Source organism: Pavona decussata, unplaced genomic scaffold, assembly GCF_977016875.1.
Source record: "Pavona decussata unplaced genomic scaffold, jaPavDecu1.1 SCAFFOLD_238, whole genome shotgun sequence".
NCBI classification, from domain to species: domain Eukaryota; kingdom Metazoa; phylum Cnidaria; class Anthozoa; order Scleractinia; family Agariciidae; genus Pavona; species Pavona decussata.
The window spans coordinates 1,338,363-1,362,304 of NW_028145643.1; the positions used below are offsets into that span (position 1 = coordinate 1,338,363).

Here is a 23,942-nt window from a genome sequence, read left to right on the forward strand (position 1 = left end):
GGACAGAGATACCGCAACAGCTAAGGCCAATTACTGCGGACCCGGGATATACGGAATATACACACAAAGACCATACCACAACACCGGGAACTACGTCCCCTACTCTTTGCAAACAGTGAGTGGGTTCTTTAACGTCCCACAGAGTTATTTACAAACAAGGGTTGTGAGACGGGGCCAAACTCAACCCACATATAACGCCGAGTTCGGGAATCCAACCCGGGCCACATTGGTGGGAGGTGAGTGCTCTCACCACTGCGCCATGCTCCCCTTTTAAGTATAGTCATTAGCCACTGTGATACTAGTATATTGGCCAAAGGGAAATTTGGTGTGTTTTGTCTACTTTATAATTGTTTGTGCTCTGAACACAAGGACTTCCTTCATCATAGAAAGCAGGAAGTGTAAAGAAGTATAGTTATAACAGTATAAGCCACTGCGATATTGGCATTGAAGGGCCATTTTGAAATTGGCTATCTTTATTTTCAAAATAAATAAAATGAGTTTGATTTCCCGGAGGCTAAAATAAGGCTATGGCGTAAATAAGCAGCGAATGCAAATTTGTAGACACCCCTCCCTTCCAACCACCAAACTGTAATGAGGGGGAGGGGGACTTTCTTGTGATATGCTCCGAACATTGAGTTAAGCTAAAAGCCACGCCTTTCACTTGGATGGAACAATAGTGGCGGTATGAACGGAATTTGGAATTTTTAGCTCAAAGGAAAAGCAATAACCGCAAAACGTTTAATAACAAGGTATGCGCCAATAGTTTATCGGAAACTCGTACAATACACTTTGTTTAATGCACATTTATTTACAACTCCTATTCTTTGAATTGTTCACCTTCTGTGATAGTTGTAGATCCACCCTTAACTCTCTGGTTCTTAAGTTTTGCCTTCCTCCATCTGCTTAGCATATTGTTCCGAGAGAGTTATCCTGATCTGAGTACAATTTCCGTTGTCGTTACCGTCATGGTTTCAGTGGAACCCCGCTTTACTGACCGCCATTACAGTAACTGTTTTTGAACAATTTTCTTGGTCCCGCCCCGTTTACTCGCTTAATAAGGACAACCCGGTACTGACGCGGGACACTTTTTCTGGTCTCAATGGTGTCCGTAAGAACGGGGTTTGACTGTAATACTGTTGAACCTTTCACTTTAATTTTAAAAGCAATCGCTTCACCATCATGTGGGAGGCGGTGGCCTTGAATAGTTTATAGCGAGTCAGGAATCAGCTGGATCGAGCGTTTCTCCGGAGTCATTGTATTAGTGTTCTCGACGGGCATAGCCTGCAAGGCAAACGTTTCCGTGGAGCCTTCTGCACTAAAAAGGCGATTTCCGTATTTTGGATGCGCGAAAACGCTTGCTTCGCAGGTTATCACGGGTAAGACTGGCATAACTCTCACATAGACATTCTCCAGCCAGGATACGGCTACTGGCGAACAGTCGGGAAAAACTGGGGAAGATAAGAATAGGAAAGAATTTAAGTAGAGTGGAGAAACAGGTAGCTGGTGCCATTACTGGTTGGCTCCGACCAATTTTCCTGGTATTTGGCTTGGGTTAAGGTGCTCCCGTAGTGTTTCTCGTTTCGATGGCCGCTCACGGTTACGATTTCCAAGTGCATATATTTTATAACGCAGATAATTCATGTATTCAAGGGTTTGCTCTGTAGATGCACCGTATGGCCTTTTCCTTTGTTCAGCTGCTCCAAATGTTTTTCTCAGTGCGTTTTTAAGCCGGCCTTGTGTGCACCACAAACCTTCAAGTATTGTTCTCTCAATTATATATTTTTTAAATTCTTGATTATAGTTTTTTAGCTTAGTATTGTGACTCATTCTTATATCTTTTATTGTAAATCAGACGTAATTTAGCCTGTGGCTGCAAGGTTTTTGATTAATAAACTATCTATCTATCTCCTTCTCACTATGGTTTCATCGATCGTCCTTAATTGGAAAGACTGCCGCTGTGACAAGAAACTACTTGGTATGAAATAATGTTTAAAAGACGAGCATCAGTGTTTTATCTGGATTTAAAACCACTGCACGTGATGTTTTATCGACCATTTGATAGGTCAATGGGCTTATGAATTGTTAATGAGTTTTTGAAGCGCTTAGAAACGGTGCACAACAGCGCGTTATGCCGGTTCCTCAGCCGGTGTTTCGTTTCATCCTCGGCTCCCTTCACTCCTGGCTGGACTTGCAGCTACTACACAAGGAAGCCTCGTGATGGCATTCCATACATCTTACAGTCTTTTTCCCCCATGGATCAGTTAAGTCCTCAACGGGCGCCATCATTCTAAAAAAGGGCTTTTTCCAAATAGTTTCCCAAAAGTTCAGTCGTTTTATGAGCGGTATCCTGTGACGTCAGCCTCGTTCCCGGTCATCCTTTGCGCACGACCGAAAGTGACGTCACCCGTTGAACTGCACATGTGCTGGAAGACGCGCGCAGCAAACAGACAGCTAGCCTCTCGCAGACGCTCTTGCGGCTCGTTACGCAATTTGACGAGCCGAAAGAGCGTCTGCGAGGGAGGCTAATAGGCAGCTCGGCTCGCACGACAAGGGCGATTAGGAATTGGTACGAGGCTACATTGACGAAAGTGAAAACCGATGTTACAACCCGCCCCTTGCTTGTTATCATCAACCAACAACTGGAGCCCCGCCAACAGGCGCCCGTCAAATGATCAAAATTGTCATAAACTATTAAAATTTTGAACATGTTCAACGTTGAAAATTGTTTAGCTGATGATACTTTGTGTTCAAACGGAAGCGCAACTTTGACTAATCACCAAACATCACTGAACTCAATATAGGCTATCATATTATCGACTATCATGCACCGTTTTAAAGATCATTGTGAGAAATTCAAAAGAAGGACGAGCTCAAGAGTCTATAAATAATTCGGACTTACTATCAGGTATTAAATCATTTTCGTTAATGAACGCCATGTCAGTATACAGCCTCTGTTTACAGAGGTGAATCAGTAAAATAAACCACATGTACTAGACTACCATCCCGACCATGGCACTAACTAAAGATTGACCCAGGAACTAGACTATCAGCAATCCCTTTCTTCTAGGGAACTGTTTAATACTGTTGTGCTGTATATTGTAATTGAACAATCTGTGAGTAGCGCTCAGCCAGGAAAACACATGCTGGCGAGTGTAGAATAAACGACTTGGATGGGGTAGACAGGTGATATCCGCGGTTTCTTTGCAAGTGAACATTGATGACTATATCCGTTATAAACCACAAGAAAAAAGCGAGAGACATTTGCAAGCTTATTACTTCGATGATCAATAATTTTTATTACTTTCCTAAAATGTTAACTTTTGCTTTACTTTATACAAATTTGAATAATTTATGTCAATAATTAAAAAAAAAAAAACTAGCCATAACCCCTAATCAGGAGCGAATCACTTTACGCTCCTGCGTCATTTGGTATAAACAATAAATTCGGTGACGAGACTGCCTGTTGAGAATACAAATGTACAGTAAAACGTTCACCCAAGATTCCTATAAATAATGCTCTATTTGAACTTTATTCTACAACTGGCGCTAACTGTTCAAAGAGCGGATAAATCGCCACCGGCAGATTACAGAAATATGATGCCAGGAGTACTCCTTGTAATCATGAAAAAACGTAAACAATAGCATTGTATTCATAATCAAGTACGGGGCTAGGTGGAAACTCTTTCTTGATGTTTTATTTGGGGAGTATTTTATTCGAAGAACGGTCATTTATCTTCTGGACAAAGTTATCCGGTCTTTGAACAACTGGGGCCTGATCTATATTGATACATTTCCACCATGTTTGCCTCACCATTTAAAATCAGTTTCTTTGTAAACGTTTCGACGTGGGCAAAATCATGTCATAATTTATATTGATCTAACTAAGTTCTATTTCTTTGTATAAAAAACGTAATAGTGAATAAATAGAAAATGTTGTCAATGAATAAAACATATAAACTGAGGACTTCTCAGGGACTGCGAGTGTGCGGGGCTCAATTCCGTCAAAGAATTCAGGAAGTTATTAAGCTTGCGCGGTTGCTGTGACATCAAGCGAAGGCCATATCGCACCGCTTCCTCCTGTAAGGTCACGAGTTTTGAAAAGTTTGTCTTCATCTCATTAGCTAACAGAAACATTAAATACTATTTATCAACCTAAGTTCACAATAAAGAAATAAACTGAAACACGTTGAATTAGAAACTGGAGAGGTTTAAGATTGACTGAAGAAAGTAGTTGTAAGTATGCATCGCCGCTTTGCGTTCACCAATTTCTCAGACAGATTGACACGTGCGACGTGCCTAACCAATCAGAGAAAACGTACCATTTCTTCCACCAATCAGGATCAAGATAAAAATCATTCTTCATTTGCCTTGAACGCGTTTTCCCGCGCTTGGAACCAGTTGCACGTTTTTCCTTCGACTTTGTGTCAGTTTTACTGCGTTGTTTCCATTTGTATTACCAGCTTTCACAGTTGGATTGTGTTTTTGCATCAGTTATCATAAAATTAATATAAGACATTTGCAATTGGAGAAGCTAACAGCATCCATATATCGTTCATTGCTCCTTTTATAAATCCAGTCAAACTGACGATGTTGAATTTGTCACAATATGTGTGCGTATGACTTTGGGAATCGGATCGATGACGTTGGCGAATGATTGATAGGTGCCAACCATCAAAACTGCGAATCCTGTTAGCATTAGACCCCAGGCCGCCACTTGTTTGAGGTCGGGCCTCTCCGGGTGAATGCGCACGCGTAAATAGAAAGCTGGTGGTAGGATGTAGATCATGATAGTGGTACCTATAGCGCCAACAAATCCCCACACCATGGCAACCTAAAAACAAAAACAACACAAATTTGCAAGGATGTAACATGCTCAAAGTTGAGTCAAATTAGACAGTAAATACAACAAGTCTTGCGGAGGATCAGATGGCTCAGCCACGTTCTTAGAATGCTCCAGGAACGCATACCGCATAAAACCCTAAGGTGGACACCCTAACATTAGGCCCCAGACCGCCACTTGTTTGAAGTCACGACTCTCCGGGTGAATACGCACGGTTAAAAAGAAAGTAGATCATACCGGGGAGACCAAAAACAACATGGCCGAGAACTGTGGAATCCGATCAGATTAAGATGGGGGTGGGGGGTTGGGTGGAGCTGGGAAAGTTGAAAAAAATCGAGAAAGATGGCAGTGTCCCATGAACCTTGTTTAATGGCCTTAGCTCCCACGAGTCTCCTATAGCTCAGTGGTAGAGCATCCGAACTAGTAATCGGTTCGACTCCTGATAGGAACACTCGGATTTTTTTCCGAGTACGCCTGTGTCATTTACTGTTAATACATCATTCTCAATTCTTACATTGTACACGTATTATGATACAGTTTGTTGCTGTTATTTATAGGAAAAAATCGAGAGGTGACATGGATTCCTAAGTGCTTTATAAACCCTAAAGATTCTTTCATGCCTGCTTCTCTGTCTCACAGTTTCCCAACGAATAAGTACCAAGTGAGATTTGGAAAGTGCTTTTAGTCTTCGAATTTCCCCTCTACAACAAACGCTACTTGCGGCCAGCTAAAATGGGAACAGCTTCACAAAGCTATGTAGCGGTACCCCTTCCACCGCGTTCGGCAAAACAAACAGACATTTTGACCCCCAAATCACTGTTTGCAAAGCAGGAGCCATAATCAGGGATCATGGCCCCTGATGCAAAGTGAAAGTAAGGAGAGTTTCCATTCTGACCGTGGCTTTATTCTCTGAATATCGAAACTGATACAAAATCAATGAGCCAATTTACTTGAGGGATATAATACGCCAGGATGTAACCAACAAATACCAGGAGCCCAGTCTCCAGCAACCACATAAGCCGAGAGGGACCTGTGCCTGTTACGTTACTCAGATACTCCAAAGAGCGTGACCCCATGGAAGGCTGAGACTGGAGAAGAGTTCTGGACTCTATGCGCCAAATCAACTGCAAGGAAAAAAGGGAAGAAAAATTAACATCTTTAACTTCTCTTCCAATAATAGAGAAATTGCACGAAGATAAATAAACTACTGCTACTAAAGCCGACCGCGCATTTCCCGCGCTTGGCATCAGATGTACGTTTTCCCGCGTTTTTTGCCATGCTCGACACTCATGACCTCTGCTATACCAGTGTAGTGCTCTGTAGACCAACTGAGCTATCAAGCCAACTGGGAGTGGTCATTTTGTGACTTCGTAATATACCCGTAGAAGTGACGAAAATGGAATAGATGAAAGAATGAATAAATGTGAGACCATTGCAGTTGTGTATTTCCAGAAATAGTTTCGCTCGACAGAAAATCCGGTAACATTCCCAAAAAGTTAACGACTTTCCATTGACGAGCTCTGGATGACAAAATTTAGTATTAACTTATTTGTCAAAACCAAAGATACCCTACCCTGTTGATGACTGCTCTACAAGGGAAGATAAGAAGAGGAAAGCTAAGCAGCAGTGTAAGCGCTAAGGCCACTCGTCCAACGTTAACAAGTATGTCATCATGGCGATAATTCTTTGTAATATCTTGATCAATGAACTGTCTGAACTGAAAAAAAAAAAAAAACAATGTTAGTTCAAGGTAAAAGGTTTTTTACAAATGGTTTGTCATCGGGGAGTGTGGGGAACTTAAATATCTGGCCTGAAAAAAATCTCTGTATAGCCTCCCTGAAAATTGCTCTTACACGCGGTATGAGGAGGGACGCACATTGGAACTTCTCGTGCCAAGCTACTTTTTTGTGCACTTGCGTGTTTCCGCTCACTCTACTACAACTCTGAGAGAAACACAAGGCTACTCGTGTTTTCATTCCTTCCACCCAAAAATCCTCTTTCAATTCTCAAGCAACTAGCAACTTAACTCAAGCAGTGGATCGATTCTGGAGCTCGTTGCCCTGTGGGATGACAGAACGATCTAATAAATTTAAGAATGATTAGTTTTTATTCCCTTGCCAATAGTAGTTTGTTTAATTTAGAAAGCAATACAATCAAGCTTACCTGGAAGAACCCGAAGAAACTAACGAAAACATTCAGAGTGTATGTGATTCCCATTGCTGTATAGAGAATGATTCTCTTGTTTGCACGTGTTTGATACCGTAGTTCTCCATGCATGGGAAGAATGTTAAAATGACATGAGAATGTCAGTCCAGATATGGCGATAGCTGTCAGGAGCCCACCAAAGTCTTTGGGCCACCACCGCACAGGATTCTTAGGATTGTCCACAGGGCCACCAACATCATTTTTGATTGACTTGAAAATCACAACACTCGAGAGGAAGACTACACACATAACGCTGCAAAATCATAAAGCCATTAACTGTTACTGGGGTGTATATAGTTCCCATTCAACATTAAATATCTTTACTGAATACTGGATTCAGTCTAATTCTTCTAGAATTCTACTAGCCTGTGTGGCAGGTACTGACAGTGAGAGACAGGAAGTGTGAGGCACAAATGTTTGGGGGGGGGGAAGGGGAGTTAGAAAGGAGCAGACTATAAGTACTCCCTTATTTGTCTTAGTTACAGTGAAGCTAGTGAAACATGTGAGTGCATGTGAACATTGCTTGTCACAAGGTGACACAACAAAATTTTTATGTGTGCTTGTGTCTCACTCGCTTTACTATCCCCAAGAAAAGGGGCTACTTAGGAGGAATTCATGAGCATCTCAGGTTTCTTGCTTGCTCTAACATCTCCTTTCCCTCACTTTCAGCATCTGCCATGCAAAATGGAATTATTCTTGCTTACAGGAAGAACAACGTTTTATTCAAATTAAGGTGCACACTCAGGTGAGTAGCAAAACAAAATAATGTGAATTGGTAAGATTCATTGACTCTCTGACTTTGAAATTTATCTGGAACACTGATGGATAGAGAAAGCTAACTAATTCAATAATAAAATTAATCCTAATAATATTTTCCTGGTGGTTGCTCTCTGTCTTTCATAGAGAAAATTAAAAAATTTTGGTGTCAGGATTGCCACATGACTATATACCCCTACTGCTTTTTTTCAGGGGCTCATTTCTGCCTGCAATTCTGTAGGCATGTGCCCTTCCCCCCCTCCCCCCTCCCCCCTCCCCCCCCCCCACACACTCATACTTACAAATAAAAACAAAATCTTTGAACATGTCTCCATAATCTTCTGACAAACTTCATTTTTCCTACCTGAGAACTGATGTGAATCTGAGTGCACTGAGACTCTTGAGTAATGTTATTGGAAAGATAACTATCATTGGAATACTCAGTATGACGATTTTCTTTGCCCAGAACGAGTGAGGCCCGGCAAGCAGCACAATAATGGGCTCAATCTACAGAAAGAAAAGTCATGTTAAGTTTACATCCTGGTTCAACTGACAACAATATATCTAGCTGCAGTTCCTGTACCCCAAGGTGAGCAGAATTGAAGAGCTGAGAGCAAGTCTTTTCAAACGGCTTTATGCTGTTTTAGCTCAGATTCACAGAGTTCTTGCATGTGGCCTTAAATTCCTTCAGGAAATGTTGAGCACTCCAATATTTTATCCACTGTTTTGTTCTTGGTGTGCAATGAAAACTTATAAATATGGGCAAATTTCCATTTTCATCACAAAACAAAGCGCAAAGACTTGGATAAAACATATGAGCAATGTTTCCTGTGCATGGGCACTTGTCTAAACAGGATTTTGTCCTTCTCCATGCTTTTTGTCCATGCCTCCCCATAGTAAAGTAAACAAAATGGTGGGTGCGAAATGGCCAAAAGAGGAAGCAACTTACTGCTCCTCCAAGGCACCAAGGAGTTTGAAAAACGTCCTTGTCTGTGCCTGAGCATAGGACCCTGTCATAGGAACCTAGTATGAACAGGAGGTGGAGACAAAACGTGGACCCCCATTTCTGGAACCCTAAATTTGTGTAAAAAACAAAATAAATAAATAAATAAATAATAGTGATTGCTTTGCACTACAACTTCCTTTGAATCACCATCCACCTTGAAAAAGAGCATTCCCTTTAAACCCATTTTTTTGTTCAATGGTGATTTCTGAAGAAAACAGGCATTTCTTGACAATCAGCTGCCTAGTAGTCAATTTCCTCAAAACTTGTGAGTTTCTGGTAGCATGGATGTTTACTAGTTCTCCCGCCATTTTGTTTCCACCATCTTGGTTTTTCTGCTCTCCAGTACCAACGTCCGTGCTGACAGAAAAATTTAGGGTCCCAAAGGGGGGTAAAGAAAGGGGGGTCCATATTTTGCCTGTTTAGGGAGGCGGTGTGGTCCAGCAGTTTAGGGCGCTGGACTTGAAATCTAGACACCCTGGGTTCAAGCTCCGTCCTTGGCCACGCTTGTATATAGCCAGCTGGTTTGCCTCCTGCCAGTTGGGATTTTTAACCTGTTATGTTTAATTTGATTATTTGTTTCCATTATTTTCGAGTTAAATACCTGTAAACTAGCTTTGGGTAGCTTATAAGTGCATTTCCATCCCTAAACAGGGCCTTACGAAAAAGCCTATCAAGAGACAGACAAATAAAATGCAATAATTTATAACACACAACATTAGTGTACCTGATCTGTTATTAGAATCCAGTACGCCACTGAACAAAGGAATAATGTAACAATAAAGACAACCTGTGTTAAAATCTACAAACAGAAAAAAAAATTTATTAGCATACATTGGTGTAATTTAATACACTTTGGAGTCAGGATCAGAATGGCAGCTCACCCCCCTTCTTATAAAGTAATAGCCTTCCTTATACAAACTAGACCAGCTCTTCCAAAAGAGGATAACTAATAACTACCTGTAGTTATAATATTATTATAATAATAATATTGATTTTCCATGTCAATAATAATTCCTTACATAATCAGCTCATGAACAAGCAGGCATACTTATTTTCCAATGGGAACTTTTTACTTATTTAGTTACTTTAAAAAATTTATAATCTTCAGATCAAATTGGAATTTGGAAATGCTGATTTATGAGGATAGGGGAAAATTGGAGTACACAGAGAAAACCTTCTCAGAGTAATAAAGGATGAGAACCAACAACAAAACCAACCCACATATGATGCCGAGTATGGGATAGACAGGAGCCACATTGGTGGGCGATAAGTGCCACACCATCCCAGCGACCATGTGACATATGATAAATAAAGTAAATTCACTGATCGTTTTCCGGTAGCTCTAGAATTGGACAAAGCTTGTAGATTACAGACAGAATCCATACGTCTTGTGGTTATATTAAAACAAAACACCCCCCCCCCCCCCCCCACACACACACACACACAAGTATAAATATAAAGAAGTGTACTGTTCTTAAACTGACATGCTGAGTGTGGTTGGTTTCTCTTGTCCACACGGCCAAAGAAAATAAGACAAAATACACTGTACATATATACAGATTATAAGGGGCTAGTTTCTAAGGAAATGGTGACGCTGGTGCACGGGGAATAGAAACAAATGTTTGGTTTATCAACAGAATTGATAACTAAAGATAAATTGGCCACCATAAAAGGATCGATTCAAGTGCTGATGTTTCGAGCCTTAGCCCTTCGTCAGAGCAAATCCGTCAGTACTCAAATCTCTTTACAGTGGCCCATTTACCTTTAATTATCAACTCTGTTGATAAACCAAACATTTGTTTACACTACACAAAGTTACACTTAAATTGCATACCTTTCCTTTGTTTCCAAATGCTATATTAGCTACATCCTCAACATTCCTGATTTTGCCCTGACAATATCTTTTGCTGTTTATGATTAAAAATGCTCCATGTGTAGACGCCATAAGAACACACAACAAAACCACTGATGTCATGATAAATCCTCCTTGTTGAAATGCAAATGGTAACGAAAGAATACCTCCTCCAACCATAGTTGAAACAAGGGTAAATATTGACGAAAACACAGTACCACTTCTCTCATGCTCATCACTGTCTTTAAGATGGATAAGTGGACTGGACTCTGTTACAACTGAATTATCCTCCCTACCTTCTTCTTCAATTTGTAAATGTTCACTGTAATTCAGAAGAAATAATTCCAGGTCAAATAAGGTAAAGAGCAGCCCAAAACAGATTCTATAAATCCTCACAATTCCCAACAGTAATTTTGTCCCATCCCACTAATACACATCACCATGAATAATTTCCCAAATTTACCTTCCTCTAAATGAGTGATTGTCTGAATCACAGAGAAAGCATTGCATAAATTACCATCAACACCTGCCTGTGATCTCCGTTCCCTCGTTATTAAAAACATGATCATTGGATAATCCAATTCCAGAGTTTTGATTAGCTCAGAGCGGCCATGATACATCAGCCATTACCATTAAATTGTCTTCTGTTCGTTCTTACAGAGCAAAATCAGCAAGATCTAGCAATATTCCATGATTGTTTTTAATAAAACAATAATTGTTATTTCACTTGTGTTTGTTGAATATGAGACGATTATGGCCACCTTAGCACCATGCACATCTTGGCTCTCTGTCATCTCATACGCAACATTATGCAGTCATGGATGATAATAGTATAGGCCTTATCACGGTTTTCGACGCCACTTTGATGAGTAGGCAAACAGGTCTTGAAATAACAGTGTTTGTATGGAAATCTGATGTCAACTAATTTTCATAAAACATCGCTTCTGAAAAATTCATGAATTGGAAACTTTTAACACTAGGAAAAGGATTTTAAGAAAAAAAATTGGAGGGATGTAGCTGTGCCAGAAAGCGTCCAGTCGTGTTTTGAACTTTCCATACATTTGTCTGCATAGTGAACCAGCTGTGAACTGCTACTAAAAATAGTTCGCAGGAAAAAAAATACAGGGAATTGAAATGCATGAAAAGTTCAAAACACGACTGGACGCTTTCTGGCACAGCTACATCCCTCCAAATTTTTTTCTCAAAATCCTTTTGCCAAAAGTTTCCAATTCATGAATTTTTCAGAGGCGAAGTTTTATGAAATATTATTATTTGACGTCAGATTTCTGTACAAACACTGTTATTTCAAGACGTGTTTGCCTACTCATCAAAATGACGTCGAAAAGCGTGACAAAGCCTATTATTTATAGCATGATCACTTCCCTCATTGTGTAGGTGTAGAACTTTCCAAAAAATAACTATACCCCCACCCCCACCAATTTTTTTCCCATACCCCTCTGGCAATATTTCAATTTACATGTAGCTTCATTCATTTCTTTCAATTTTTGGACTTTGAGACTCCCCACAACCCTCCAACCCCTGGGATTTTTACGGACATAATTTAATGGAAGAGCTGGCAATAAAGAATTCCTGATAGAAAACTCTCACTTATCAACTCACTTCACAAGAAAACCTTGATTACCTTGACACACAACCTGCATTTAGGCCACACTCCAGGCTTTGTGTCAAACGTTTTATATCATAAGCTATTTACAGAGGGTTTACAATGGGGAGACCATGCATTGCGCAACTACTGGGTATTTTGCAGATTAGATCACTCGTGATCAAGGGATCACGGTCATCCGTATTTCTGAACAAAAAGAAACGTTAATTGTTCAGAATTATTCCTCACAGGTTCTGTGAAGGTTACTGCACTTATCACAATGCGTTGAAAAAAACCAAACAACGGCACAAAACAAAACCTTTTTGTCGGAAAATGGCCAATGCGTATACGCTACAAAATTCCAGTCTATTCTTTGCGGCCGAAATTTACAATAACAGAAAGATTGAAATACTTACTTGGTTAGATTAACAGAAGAGTATTCAGCATTTATGGAGGGATTAGAGACGTCATCACCCATCGTTAATTCCAGGAATAAGAAAGAAAGGAATAGCTTCTAGAAATTTCAGATATCAGGGATGGCAGGATGGCAGCCTGTCTGAATCGAGGTCTGTCACGCTAGCGGTGACGAGGTCCTGTTTTGTACCTGTACCGGAAATGGAAATTGTGACATATATTTGTGACATTCGGTGACATATTCTTGAGAAATACTTCCGGTTGAGTCATGTAGTGTTCAGTCTTCCTCGTCTTCTTGTGACGTAACGCATGGTCGCTTGGGCGAGAAAGCGAAGAAAAGGAATCGGAGGTTAGGTTCAGTTGGCTGGACGGAGTCGGCAAGATGAATGTTTTGAGGACTTGCAAACAGTTGTCAAGACTTGGACAAACGACTGTAAGCTTCCCAATTCTGTTATCTCTTGTAATATACGAGTGTTGTTGCTTGGATCTTCCTGCTAAGGCCGTGTGCACACTGGTTAATTTCTGTTCCATGCAATGCATGTGATTTCGATAGTTAGTTATAGACGCCGATCCATTTAAACATTATACATTCCGGTGTTATCAATAGCACCTAATGTTTTGATTTTATGTTTTCCATAGCAAATAGTTCAACAAGGACTGGCTGGATGTTCAACACGGCTTCAGTCAACGCAAGCACAAACTCTGGTGCGGGGGTGTTAAGACTTATATGTTAAGCTTAAGCTTATATTAAACTTTGATGCTTAATTGCCTTATTTTATAAGATGTATTTTTATTGTGTCTGACTTGCTTTTATACTCTCATCTTTTTCTCTCCTGGTACTTATAAGAGCTGAAACTTTTCGCTTCACAGAGCTTGAAGGAAACCCTTTATCGCATTGTACCAGAAAAGCAAAAAGAAGTTGCCGAATTTCGTAAAGAATATGGAGACAAATCTTTGGGAGAGTACACAGTTGACCAGGTATATTTCACGCTTTTGTTCACTGTTGCAACAGTTGCGTCACATTGCCTCTGTAATTTTGACACCCTTGCCGGTAAACCGTAAAGTTAACGTTGCTTAATTGACTGTCTCTTATATTAAAAATATATTTTCGTTAGTTTAACTTTATTAATGTTGTATTTAATTTTGAAGATGCAATTGGTTGAAGTTAGCATATGTTTAATTTGATCACATTATATAATTGTAAGCAAGGAGAAATTGGGTGCTAGTCACTAAGCTTACTGGGAGTTAGGAAGTGATAGTTCTTTTGATTGACTGTTGCAAAATACATTTGTTAGCTGTACTTCCTCCCTACATTAATTTGTGATCATGTATGGAACATGTGTGATCTGCATGTACCAGTATCCTGAAATGATGAACATCTAGGTATTTAGTATAATTAGTCAGGTAATTATAGAGATTCTGTTGATCTCATTGGTCGAAAATTGCATCATATCCTGCTATAATCACCTCGCATAAGGTGATTATAGCGGAGCACTGATTTTCAAAATGGCTGCTTAGTGATTTGTTGATGTTTCTGAGGAGGAAGTAAATGCGTCAAAAGACGCTAAAGATGCAGGTAAGTCCGGGGTGACACTTTTTCAAAGGCAATTTATGAAAGTTTTGCTAATTGTAATAAGACAACCTTGTCAATTACAGTGGAAATGTTGTCAATGTCGATACCAGTATACCATGAAAACAACAAATGAAGTTTGCACAAAATTTTCTTTATTTTACAGAATGGTTTCACCAACAAAACAAATTTAAGACAGAATTTGGAAGAATAGAAGTAAACAAGATGACAAAAGGTCTCTAAGTTTCACATTTCAGTGAGGAAAAAAGATGGCAGTTTCTAAAAGAAAACTAGTTTGTTGTCAGTTTGAGCGGTTCTCGATCGATTACCATCTGAAAGTCCTCACCCTAACAATTAAAAAATATTTGATCTGGGACAACTGGGGAGTTGTTTAGTGAAGCCAATAAAGGACTTAATTCCTACCTGAAGCAGCTTATCTTTGAGGGAAATTTACAAAAGTCTGTTAACAAGTGAAGCCATCAACAAGATCAGAAATTATGTGACACACCATCCCGTTATGACAACCACATTTTCATGGTCTGCGGGGAGTCGTGTTAACAGGGTTCCACTGTATTTGGTTAAAGGAACCATTGTCCAGATTTGCATAACGGCATGAAACAATGCCATTTAATGCATAAGATTGATGTTTGATGTGCAGGCAAAATGCAGACATGCCACTTGTGCATGATAACCATAATGTGTGAGAGTTTGCAGGTGTATGTTAGGAAACAATGTGCAGCTCCTGAAAATATCCATACTCCCCGCCACAGAAGGTGTTTTGTTTTGCAATCCCTCTCTCCCCACCCCCCAGGAAATTCCGGTATAGCTTCATGCTTTGCTTCTAAAATTTTGGCTTTTTAAGATCTCCTAAGAATTTCCGATGACCTTCCTTTGGGTGGGTATGAATTTTTTCTGGAACTGCACAATTCTATTCAAGATGTGGAGGGTCACCAATTCAGATATTTAGAAATCACTAATATAGGAACTTTATGACACTTCAATATCATTAATGTCAATACCCACTCCACAAATAATAACTAACGTGGTGCATGGAAAAAAGTTTCAAGTGATTTTTGATCTCACATTAAATTCTCCCCCTTATTACAAGGAAACACAAGTTAAACTCATCGGTAATAGGGAAGGAGAATCAAGCAGTTTATCAGAAGTCACTTTAGGCTATTTTCCAGGCATTTCTACAATTATTATTATTTTATAGTTAATAATGCATTCACTGTAATTTAGTCAAGTATTATTAATACAATATCACAAATGATTGGAGAATGTTGTCTCTACTATGGCTTTCAGGGCATATGAAAGATAGGTCCTTTAGCAGTTTTATAATTATTTAATTTATCTTGTTGTTAACAACCTTGATGAGCAGGAATAATGTCCCTGGGATTACAACAAACTTAGCCTGCTTTGCAAACCTTATCACTTAACACTTGCTGTAGGGATGAAATCACTTACTGTGTGATCACATAATCAATATTTTTCTCCTTTCAAAAGAAAGAAAGGAAGCTTTCTCTGCCTTTTGTATTTAGCTTCTTAGTGTAAGTGCTAACAAAATATCTGTGACCTTTGTACCCTGTGTTTTGTCATGTTGTAGAAAACATAGCTCATCATCCTTCTGGAGTTGTCACAGTTGTGTTTTCTCCAGCAAATTTCTGAAAAAGCTGTTGAATATAGACAGTCATTTGTAAAAACTGTTCTGTCTTTTATTACAGTGCAATGAACTCAACCAGGGCCCCGAAAAAACCGACACTTTGAAATTTAAAGAAATGTTCTTGTTTTTGATTGGTTTACAAACTACCAAAGCCAGACTTCTTTTTTGTAAACGTGACCTGTGATTGGCTGATCAATGCTGGGTGGCCCTGGTTGAGTTCGTTGCAGTATAATTACAGTTCTAATTAAATTTTCATGATCAGGAAAAACCTCATTTGCATAAACAGAAGTTCACAGAGATTTAAATTTTATATTAACTAAAATTAAATTTGAATTTTATTGCATTTGTCAAGTAGTAAGGATATCATAAATTAGTACAAGCTTGTACTTTTAAATTGTATCCTTATTCTTGTTTTAGATTTCTACTTATAGTTTTTTGTTATTTGAATTATTTTGTATAAAACATTTTTAATTAACTCAATTTATGTAACTACCGGTATATGTTTTAATTTTTGATTCAACTTATATTTCATGTATTACAAGTTAAGAGGCTTTTAGTTCTTAATCCCCATCTTGTATAAATATAATTCCCATCTTGTATAAAAAAGTTTGATCGATAAATATTTGAATTTTAACTATAAAATTTATAATAATTCTAATGCTGAATTTAATTGGTAGGTTTATGGAGGTATGCGAGGTATAAAAGGTCTGGTCACTGAAACGTCACACTTAGATTCCAATGAGGTAAGTTTAAATGCTCATTATTTGGATTCTTATTTTGTTCATATTTCAATACACATGTTGTACTGAAACATGAACCATGTACATGTAATTTCCATCCCATTTGGTTTTGTCAACTTGAATAGTTGATAAAGTATAATTTAGCCACCATAAAGAGTTTTGAGAGCTGTCTTTTCAAGCGTTAGCCCTTTGTCAGAGTGAATCGACAAAGGGGTAATGCTTGGGAGTGACAGCCCTTGAATCTTTTTATGGTGGCCAAATTACCCTTAGGCTGTTAACTAAAGTTGATAAATAGGTAACTTAACTAACCGCCTCACCGCCACCAATGCAGCACGACAGAAAGTAACCTCCTGATCAAATTTTCATTATACATGTCCTGATACTTTTCGTATATCAATGTGGCTGGCTGATCACCACAAGCTTGTCTTTATTACAGAGGTTGCGTTGATGTTTATTTGGTCTCTTACCAAATGCATGTAGTGGTGGCATGCTGCAGTAGTATGTAGTTTGGGCAGTGGTCCCAGGTTCAATTCTCCCTTTCTGACCTTCAGGATTTGTTTCATGGTTTCCCTGTGTTAAAATCTTGGGCAAATTGGTCAGCCTCCTACCACTTGGAATTTAAAACAAAAAAAATTTATTTTGCAATGTTACTTTCTCTTGATTCTACATGTAGTCTCCAGTTGTAGTTCTGTGAAGCTAAAAACATTGGCACTTATTTATAAAGTTGTTGTTGTTATTATAATAATTTATTATTATTATTATTATTATTATTATTATTATTATTATTATTATTATATATTACATGAATATTACAGTGTATTAATTGAGCTCTAAGGTGTCAATTATATTATCAGAGGTGTCTTCGACTACCTTTAGTTCCTTTTTTTGAACGGTGTGTGCCAATAACAAGCATAGGATTAAAGAGTTGTACATTTTCAATGTGTGACCAAAAGTGCATGCATGCAAAATATTAATTTTTGTTTTTTTGTTTTCAGGGTATTGAGTTCCGTGGTTACACAATTCCACAATGCCAAGAAGTAAGTTTCATTGTATAATCCATGTTACAACCATCTTAATATTATCAAAAATTATAACCTATCAGGGCCCAGTTGTTTGAAAGCCAATTAACGCTAATCCACAATGATTAAAAGGTAACCAAGGTTTTCATCTGGCGTATGAAGAGTGGTTTCTGAGAGCTAATTTTTAAGCTCATGCTAAAGACAAGTCTAAATGAAAGCTGAGGAATAAAAATCTTTGGCAGAACCTTTAATGATTAGTCATTTTAAAAACTAGCACCGAAGTTCGAGTTAATCCAGGATTAGTTTAATCAAGCTTTGAACAACTGGGCCCAGAATTATAACTTGTTTCCTACTTTCAAGACCTTTTGCCATCTCAATTATCTGCTAATATTTGAAGAAACTGATAACTAAAGAATACAATAACTCTTTGTGCTTCTTATCTATGTGTGTAGCTTTTGCCAAAGGCTGATGGCGGGGAGGAACCTTTGCCAGAAGGAATATTTTGGTTGCTGATGACTGGTGAAATACCAACAAAGGCACAGGTCAGTTTTAATAAAATCTCACCTTCAATTACCATCTTATCAAATGTGTTTTCTATCATCCTGGAGTTTCATGAAAAAATACAGTGTAGTTAAACCTTTGTTAAGCCACATGGATGCCTTGTGGTAGGTGTGTGTCTACCTGTAGTTCATGTCGGTGGTTCGTTTTTACTGTGGTCAAATTAAAAGTCTCAAACAAACTAAAGATAAAAGTCGAATATCTGAAATTTATATATTTGAACTGTGGGTGATAGAATACAGAAAGAAAGCCTGAAAAAAATTCAGACTTGAACAAGGTTGTGGTTTTGTATCCTGTTCAAGCCTCAATTTTTTTTCAAGCTTTTTTTTGACAACTGCATAAGTTGCGTGTCTACATGAGTGTGATGATCATTCACTCAAACTAAGTTTAGCTTGGCAGATGCGTGGTCATTGCTGCCATGTAGTGTTTTTAGACAAGTAAATTTGAAAATACCCTTTTCCACTACACCAAGCAGTGGTCCAGATAAGAGAGGGGTCTCGGTTCAAAAACCTGAGAAAGCTGCCTTCCTCACCTAGCAAATTGAGTGGTAAACTTAAGAACTTTTGGAGAGAACCATTATGATAGCAATTGACCCATTAAAATTATTGATTGACTCCCTGACTCTGAAAATTATCAGGAACACTGACTAGGTATATTGTAGATAGCAATAAGCTTACTTTTCCTTGTAATTGGGTTCACATAGGGTTTACATATATCATACATCAACTTCTAACCAACAAGGCACCTGGCACAGAGCGCTATGAGCTCATCTATAGAAAGATCAATGAAAAGAAATTGATTCCAAGAAACTCTTTGGAAAACATTGTAATGTATTAGTCTCATATCTAAGGGAGAGCAGTTATCCCAAGTTGTTTTAAGCTAAGAATTCAGCAATGGTCCTCAGCTTGAACCCCCTTACAATCTACAGTAGGTCAGAACAGTTATCTTTGGAGCTGATCTTTTTTAGATTTTATGAACTCTTAATAGACCCTTCCATGGTTTTTTAAACCTTTGACATTGGCCAGTTAACAAAAAAAAAGAAAAAAAAAATCAGTGAAGTTGCCAAATTTGAGAGTGAAATGTTGAAAACAAACGAGGATATACATCATTCTGCAAAGTTGCAAGATTTTACAGGCATTTGTATGGTGGGGTCAAGTTTGTGCCCCCCACCTTTGCAGAGCTATATTTTGCTCGCTTCTGACATATCTCTTTCATACTTGGCAAGTTTATTGATTTACGAGTGCCCTTGAAATGCATTATTATCTACACATATTCTAATATTGTGAAATCATTAAAGGTTGATAACCTGTCAAAAGAATGGGCTGCCCATGCTGACTTGCCACAGCACGTCGTGCAAATGTTGAACAACTTTCCTGACACACTGCATCCAATGAGCCAGTTCAGTGCTGCGATCACAGCAATGAACAGTGAAAGCAAGTTTGCCAAGGCATATTCTGAAGGGGTACACAAAGCTACCTACTGGGAGGTAAATAAAGTTTGCATTTTGTGGAATGCCAGGGTTACAGACTAGTAAAAATTCAGTTTGGGCTAGTCAAGAAAAGATTTGCTTCGGTCTGCAGGAATATTTTATTTTTGGTAGTAACTTTAAATCAATCTGTATATTTGAGGGAAAAGGAGAGAGTATTGCATTTCATTAAGAACCATGTTATGTACTGTAAGAATACATGCGACATTTTTTCTCTGACTTGTATTTTTAATGAAGTCAAAGTGCATTTATTGTTTGAATGTGTACCTAGGGAGCAAAGCATGGATCACTGGCAGTACAATCCCCTTGAGATGGAGTTTGCCTTACCCTTGTTGTTTGCAATTTGTCTTTTGTCACAAGTTTCTTGTTGAGAATGTGGGGCTCCAGGAAATTTCCCAACCTGTGGATGGTTGGAAATTCCAAGAGGGGTGGGGGGAGGGTGGAGGAGGGATCTGAAAAGCTAAAGCTTTTTAAAAAGTGTATATGACAGAAATTTTTTTATTTGCGTGATCAAATCTTTGTGCTGAATTCTCATTTGTTTTTTGTTTTGTTTTTTCAAAACGTTTTCGCTGTCAATTTTTCTTCTTGTGGTTTCAGGTGTATAAAAACATCAAATTTTCGCTTCTGTTTGGGTGTAATACTGTATAAGAAGGGAGATTGGGGATAGTAGGGTTGTGACATCATTACAGGATAGCTAGTTGTGTGGGTTATCTCTTAGTTGTTTTTTGTGTGCAGAGGACAAAATTATGAAAGAGTAGTTAAATGCTCACAATGAAACAGCTGAGGATTGTGATAAGGAAATTTGTTTGTGATTTTCATATGAGAACAACATCAAGATTTTTATCAAGCAAATTAAAAATTATTTCATTTACACTCTAAAGGAAAGTATGAAGTTAAACTAGGATTGTCGGTGGGAAAGGGCAGTGTTATTGATATTTTCTGGAACAACACTCACCTTTAGGGTTCTACACAGTTCTTCAGTTTCTGTTTTAACTGAGTAATTAAAACTCTTTGCATTCCTTTCACAGCATGTGTTTGATGATGCTATGGATGTGACAGCCAAAATAACCACAGTAGCAGCATACATATACAGAAATGTGTTCAAAGATGGAAAAGTTGCTCCTGTAGATCCTAACAAGGACTGGGCAGACAATCTGGCCAGCATGCTCGGATTTGAGGATCCTAAGTTTCATGAGATGATGAGGCTGTACTTGGTTCTTCATGCTGACCACGAAGGCGGTAATGTCAGTGCGCATACCACTCATCTTGTCGGCAGTGCTTTGTCAGACCCTTACCTTTGTCTTGCTGCTGGAATGAATGGCCTTGCAGGCCCTCTGCATGGACTGGCCAATCAGGTGAATACAGTTAATAATAGGTTTTATTATAATTATCTCTCAGGTAGTACACACAGTGTGATAAGTCAATTTGCAGGCCGTATTTCACTGTATGGCCTGCTAAATTTGAAAGTTTCCACACCTGCATGCCCAATTAACCTCAGAGATATAATAAATACCTTTCTAACCTCATTTTCTTGGTCTGTACTGTAAGTTATGGATCCTCGTTTTTCTGGTTGATTTATGGCCCACGTGCTTCATGCCTGGGCCATAAATCAATGGGAAAAAACTTGGTCTGTAATATACAATACAAACCTCGACTCGGTTAGTAAGAGGTAGTTAATTGGCAGATTTAACCCATTGTCCTGCTAGGTTATATGCCTAATTTCCCGTTCAATGTATCCTGTTTACAAGGTTTTTACTGATCAAGGAGAAAATAAGCCTTTTTTGATGTACTGTATTAATGTTATTTCTAGGCTCTTATAATCAACAGTATAAATAATTCCAGAAAATCCATGTATCTGTACCATACCACAGGTGGCATCTTAGAATTCCCAGAGGGAGGGGGTGGGGTGTTAAGACTGGAATACCTTATATCTAAAGTTTTAATTAAATTGCCTTCCAGGAAGTCTTGATCTGGATCACAAGAATGCTTCAAGAAGTCGGAGAGGACCCATCAGATGAGAAAGTTAAGGAATATGTGTTGAATACATTGCAAGGCGGGGTATGTATCACACATGGCAGCTTTTACATGTTTCATGTACTAGTTAAGTTTTGATTGCAGTATGGTTGACTCTCTTCATCTCAGGTAAACTGAGAAGAAACAACAGTTATACAAAGATATATTCTTGAGAAAATAATGGTAAGGAGATTCTAAAAAAGGTGTAGCGCTAAACAACCATTGCCTTTAGTCAAAACTGAGCTGAAGTTATCTGGAAGGCTTTGGGGCCTGGTCTTATGAGTGTGTCAAAGTTGGATCGTATTTTATTGCAACATGTTGTATTAACTAAGATTGTTGTATGATATTGCAATGTACTGATAAAAAAAAGACGATTTTAACAGAACCGTTCGACTAGATATTGAAGCAAACGGTTTTCATCTTTTCTTGTTTCATTTCTTAACTGGTTTTACTAATAGATCTATATTTAGGTTTTTTAGACCACTTACAATCATTTCATTTAGTGGGACAGTTCTGTATGTTCTTCCTTGCTTATTCAAATATAAATTTATTATTCTCCTGTTTTGAGAAATAGAATTTGTTTTTTGTGAGTAGGCCTTTGCCACTGACTGAAAAAAAACCTCTATCGACATTGTTTTTGTTTGTAATAAACAGCAAGTTGTGCCTGGTTTTGGTCATGCTGTACTCAGGAGAACAGACCCTCGATATACAGCCCAGCGGGAATTTGCCTTAAAGCATCTGCCAGATGATCCTTTGTTCAAACTTACTGGCCAACTGTTCAAGATTGTCCCTGATGTTTTATTGGACCAGGGAAAAGCCAAAAACCCTTGGCCAAATGTTGACGCTCATAGTGGTGTGCTTTTACAGGTAAATATGCTCTTTCTTTTCTGACTTACTGGGCTCGTATGAAAAGTAACAATTCAAAATGTCATCTATTTTTTGAAACACTTTGGGTCTCATAGGGACACTTTCTGTCAAAGGGAGCTGAAACATAAAGGCCAATTTTCTTTTAAACGGCTATTGTACCCCACAGAATCTACATGTATTCACTCAGCATTTTCAGGTATGGATGGCCAAGATAGACTTTGATACCAACTTGAACTGGATTGCAACTTGAAAAAACTGGCCAATCTTTTCAAGTTGTTTCCCTATTAACTGGGAAAATCACTAGAAACTTATTTTGGTTTGTTCTTTCTTTGAGAAATCAATTGATATCTTCGTTGAGCTCTAAGAGCAATTTTATTTTTGAACAAAGGTTCTTTGTCAAGCATTTGTGCAGTTTTGACAAAAACATGGGAAAATTTGCGTGACAATTCCCCTTCAAGCGTCGCTAAAAATATCATCTTCCTTGTGGCCGTGTTTCCTGTTGTCGAATTCACCGTAATCGGCGATTTCCGAGTAGCTTGGAACCTCTTTATGAAAGCTAGGCTACGTGCAAAATTTTTATCACGAAAATTAGTTTTTATTCATATGCAAACAAAACTAATTTTCATATGAAAAGCTTTGCACTTGGCTTCGCTTTCATGACGAGGTTCACAGCAACTCGGAAATTATGCCGTAAATATTACAACACAAGTGATTTTCGTTGTAGTGGAACTAACTGTGCTTCTTCTTATTTCAAGTTCTACGGCTTGAAGGAAATGAACTACTACACAGTGCTGTTTGGAGTGTCACGTGCCCTCGGCGTGCTGTCTTCATTGGTTTGGTCACGTGCTCTGGGCTTGCCTCTTGAGCGCCCCAAGAGTATGACGACGGAGTTACTCAAGGAGGCCGTTGGTGCGAAATAACTGAAAAAAAAATTGAGAGAAGAAATAGAAAGCAAGAATCTCCTGCTGGCAAGAGTTAGTAAACGTCCTGTTTGTCCGAGTTATTAATTTTAATTTGTACAGCATTTCTGTTTAACACACCCCTGTACTCTTTGTTGCGCGTAATATTGTTTAAGGCTTATATCAGAACTGGACATAATTTTTAGAATTGAAATGCACCTTGCTCAATGGCTTTGCAGCAATTAACATGCACCCACTATGAAATATCCACGAAGTAACTGCCTTTTGAAGAATACATTGTGTGGAACTTCTGAGTTGCAATAATGAACAAAACGATACGATAGAATTCAGTATATTTGAGGGAAAGTAAAAGTGTGAGTATTGTAAGTATTGGAATTTTGTACAAGCCGCGCACATTTTCCCAATAAATATGTGTTTGTCACTTGCTCTA

General features: G+C 38.5%; 2 protein-coding genes across 3 annotated transcripts; one reads left to right on the forward strand and one right to left on the reverse strand.

Annotated features, from left to right (window-relative positions):
- Positions 1 to 3,856: 3,856 nt before the first annotated feature.
- On the reverse strand, positions 3,857 to 12,819 carry LOC146457672 (sodium-coupled neutral amino acid transporter 5-like). Of its 2 annotated transcripts, none has more exons than XM_085091626.1 (8): positions 12,679 to 12,819; positions 10,642 to 10,981; positions 9,532 to 9,606; positions 8,166 to 8,308; positions 7,004 to 7,298; positions 6,414 to 6,557; positions 5,791 to 5,964; positions 3,857 to 4,831 (listed from the first exon to the last, which is right to left on the reverse strand). In XM_085091626.1, exons 1-8 carry the CDS (start codon positions 12,738 to 12,740, stop codon positions 4,577 to 4,579), a joined length of 1,488 nt encoding a protein of 495 aa, XP_084947752.1. In that variant the 5' UTR covers positions 12,741 to 12,819; the 3' UTR covers positions 3,857 to 4,576. The 2 variants fall into 2 exon arrangements, with proteins under 2 accessions (XP_084947752.1, XP_084947753.1); XM_085091627.1 differs by lacking the exon at positions 12,679 to 12,819 and adding an exon at positions 11,123 to 11,278 and having other exon boundaries at positions 4,189 to 4,831.
- Positions 12,820 to 12,956: 137 nt separating this feature from the next.
- On the forward strand, positions 12,957 to 23,942 carry LOC146457673 (citrate synthase, mitochondrial-like). Its single transcript, XM_085091628.1, has 11 exons — positions 12,957 to 13,109; positions 13,316 to 13,381; positions 13,547 to 13,654; positions 16,587 to 16,652; positions 17,645 to 17,686; positions 18,121 to 18,210; positions 19,524 to 19,712; positions 20,741 to 21,067; positions 21,672 to 21,770; positions 22,380 to 22,592; positions 23,348 to 23,942. Exons 1-11 carry the CDS (start codon positions 13,059 to 13,061, stop codon positions 23,510 to 23,512), a joined length of 1,416 nt encoding a protein of 471 aa, XP_084947754.1. The 5' UTR covers positions 12,957 to 13,058; the 3' UTR covers positions 23,513 to 23,942.

What these genes read in the sequence shown, in the direction of transcription:
- LOC146457672 (XM_085091626.1), bottom strand. Translation starts at nt 12,740, where the DNA reads ATGGGTGATGACGTCTCTAATCCCTCCATAAATGCTGAATACTCTTCT. An exon ending in CATTTGGAAACAAAGGAAAG is followed by an intron (nt 9,607 to 10,641) that starts GTATGCAATTTA and finishes TTCTGTTTGTAG; the next exon opens with ATTTTAACACAGGTTGTCTT. An exon ending in AGATTCACATCAGTTCTCAG is followed by an intron (nt 7,299 to 8,165) that starts GTAGGAAAAATG and finishes ATGATTTTGCAG; the next exon opens with CGTTATGTGTGTAGTCTTCC.
- LOC146457673 (XM_085091628.1), top strand. Translation starts at nt 13,059, where the DNA reads ATGAATGTTTTGAGGACTTGCAAACAGTTGTCAAGACTTGGACAAACG. An exon ending in GAGAGTACACAGTTGACCAG is followed by an intron (nt 13,655 to 16,586) that starts GTATATTTCACG and finishes TTTAATTGGTAG; the next exon opens with GTTTATGGAGGTATGCGAGG. An exon ending in ATAGTGGTGTGCTTTTACAG is followed by an intron (nt 22,593 to 23,347) that starts GTAAATATGCTC and finishes TCTTATTTCAAG; the next exon opens with TTCTACGGCTTGAAGGAAAT.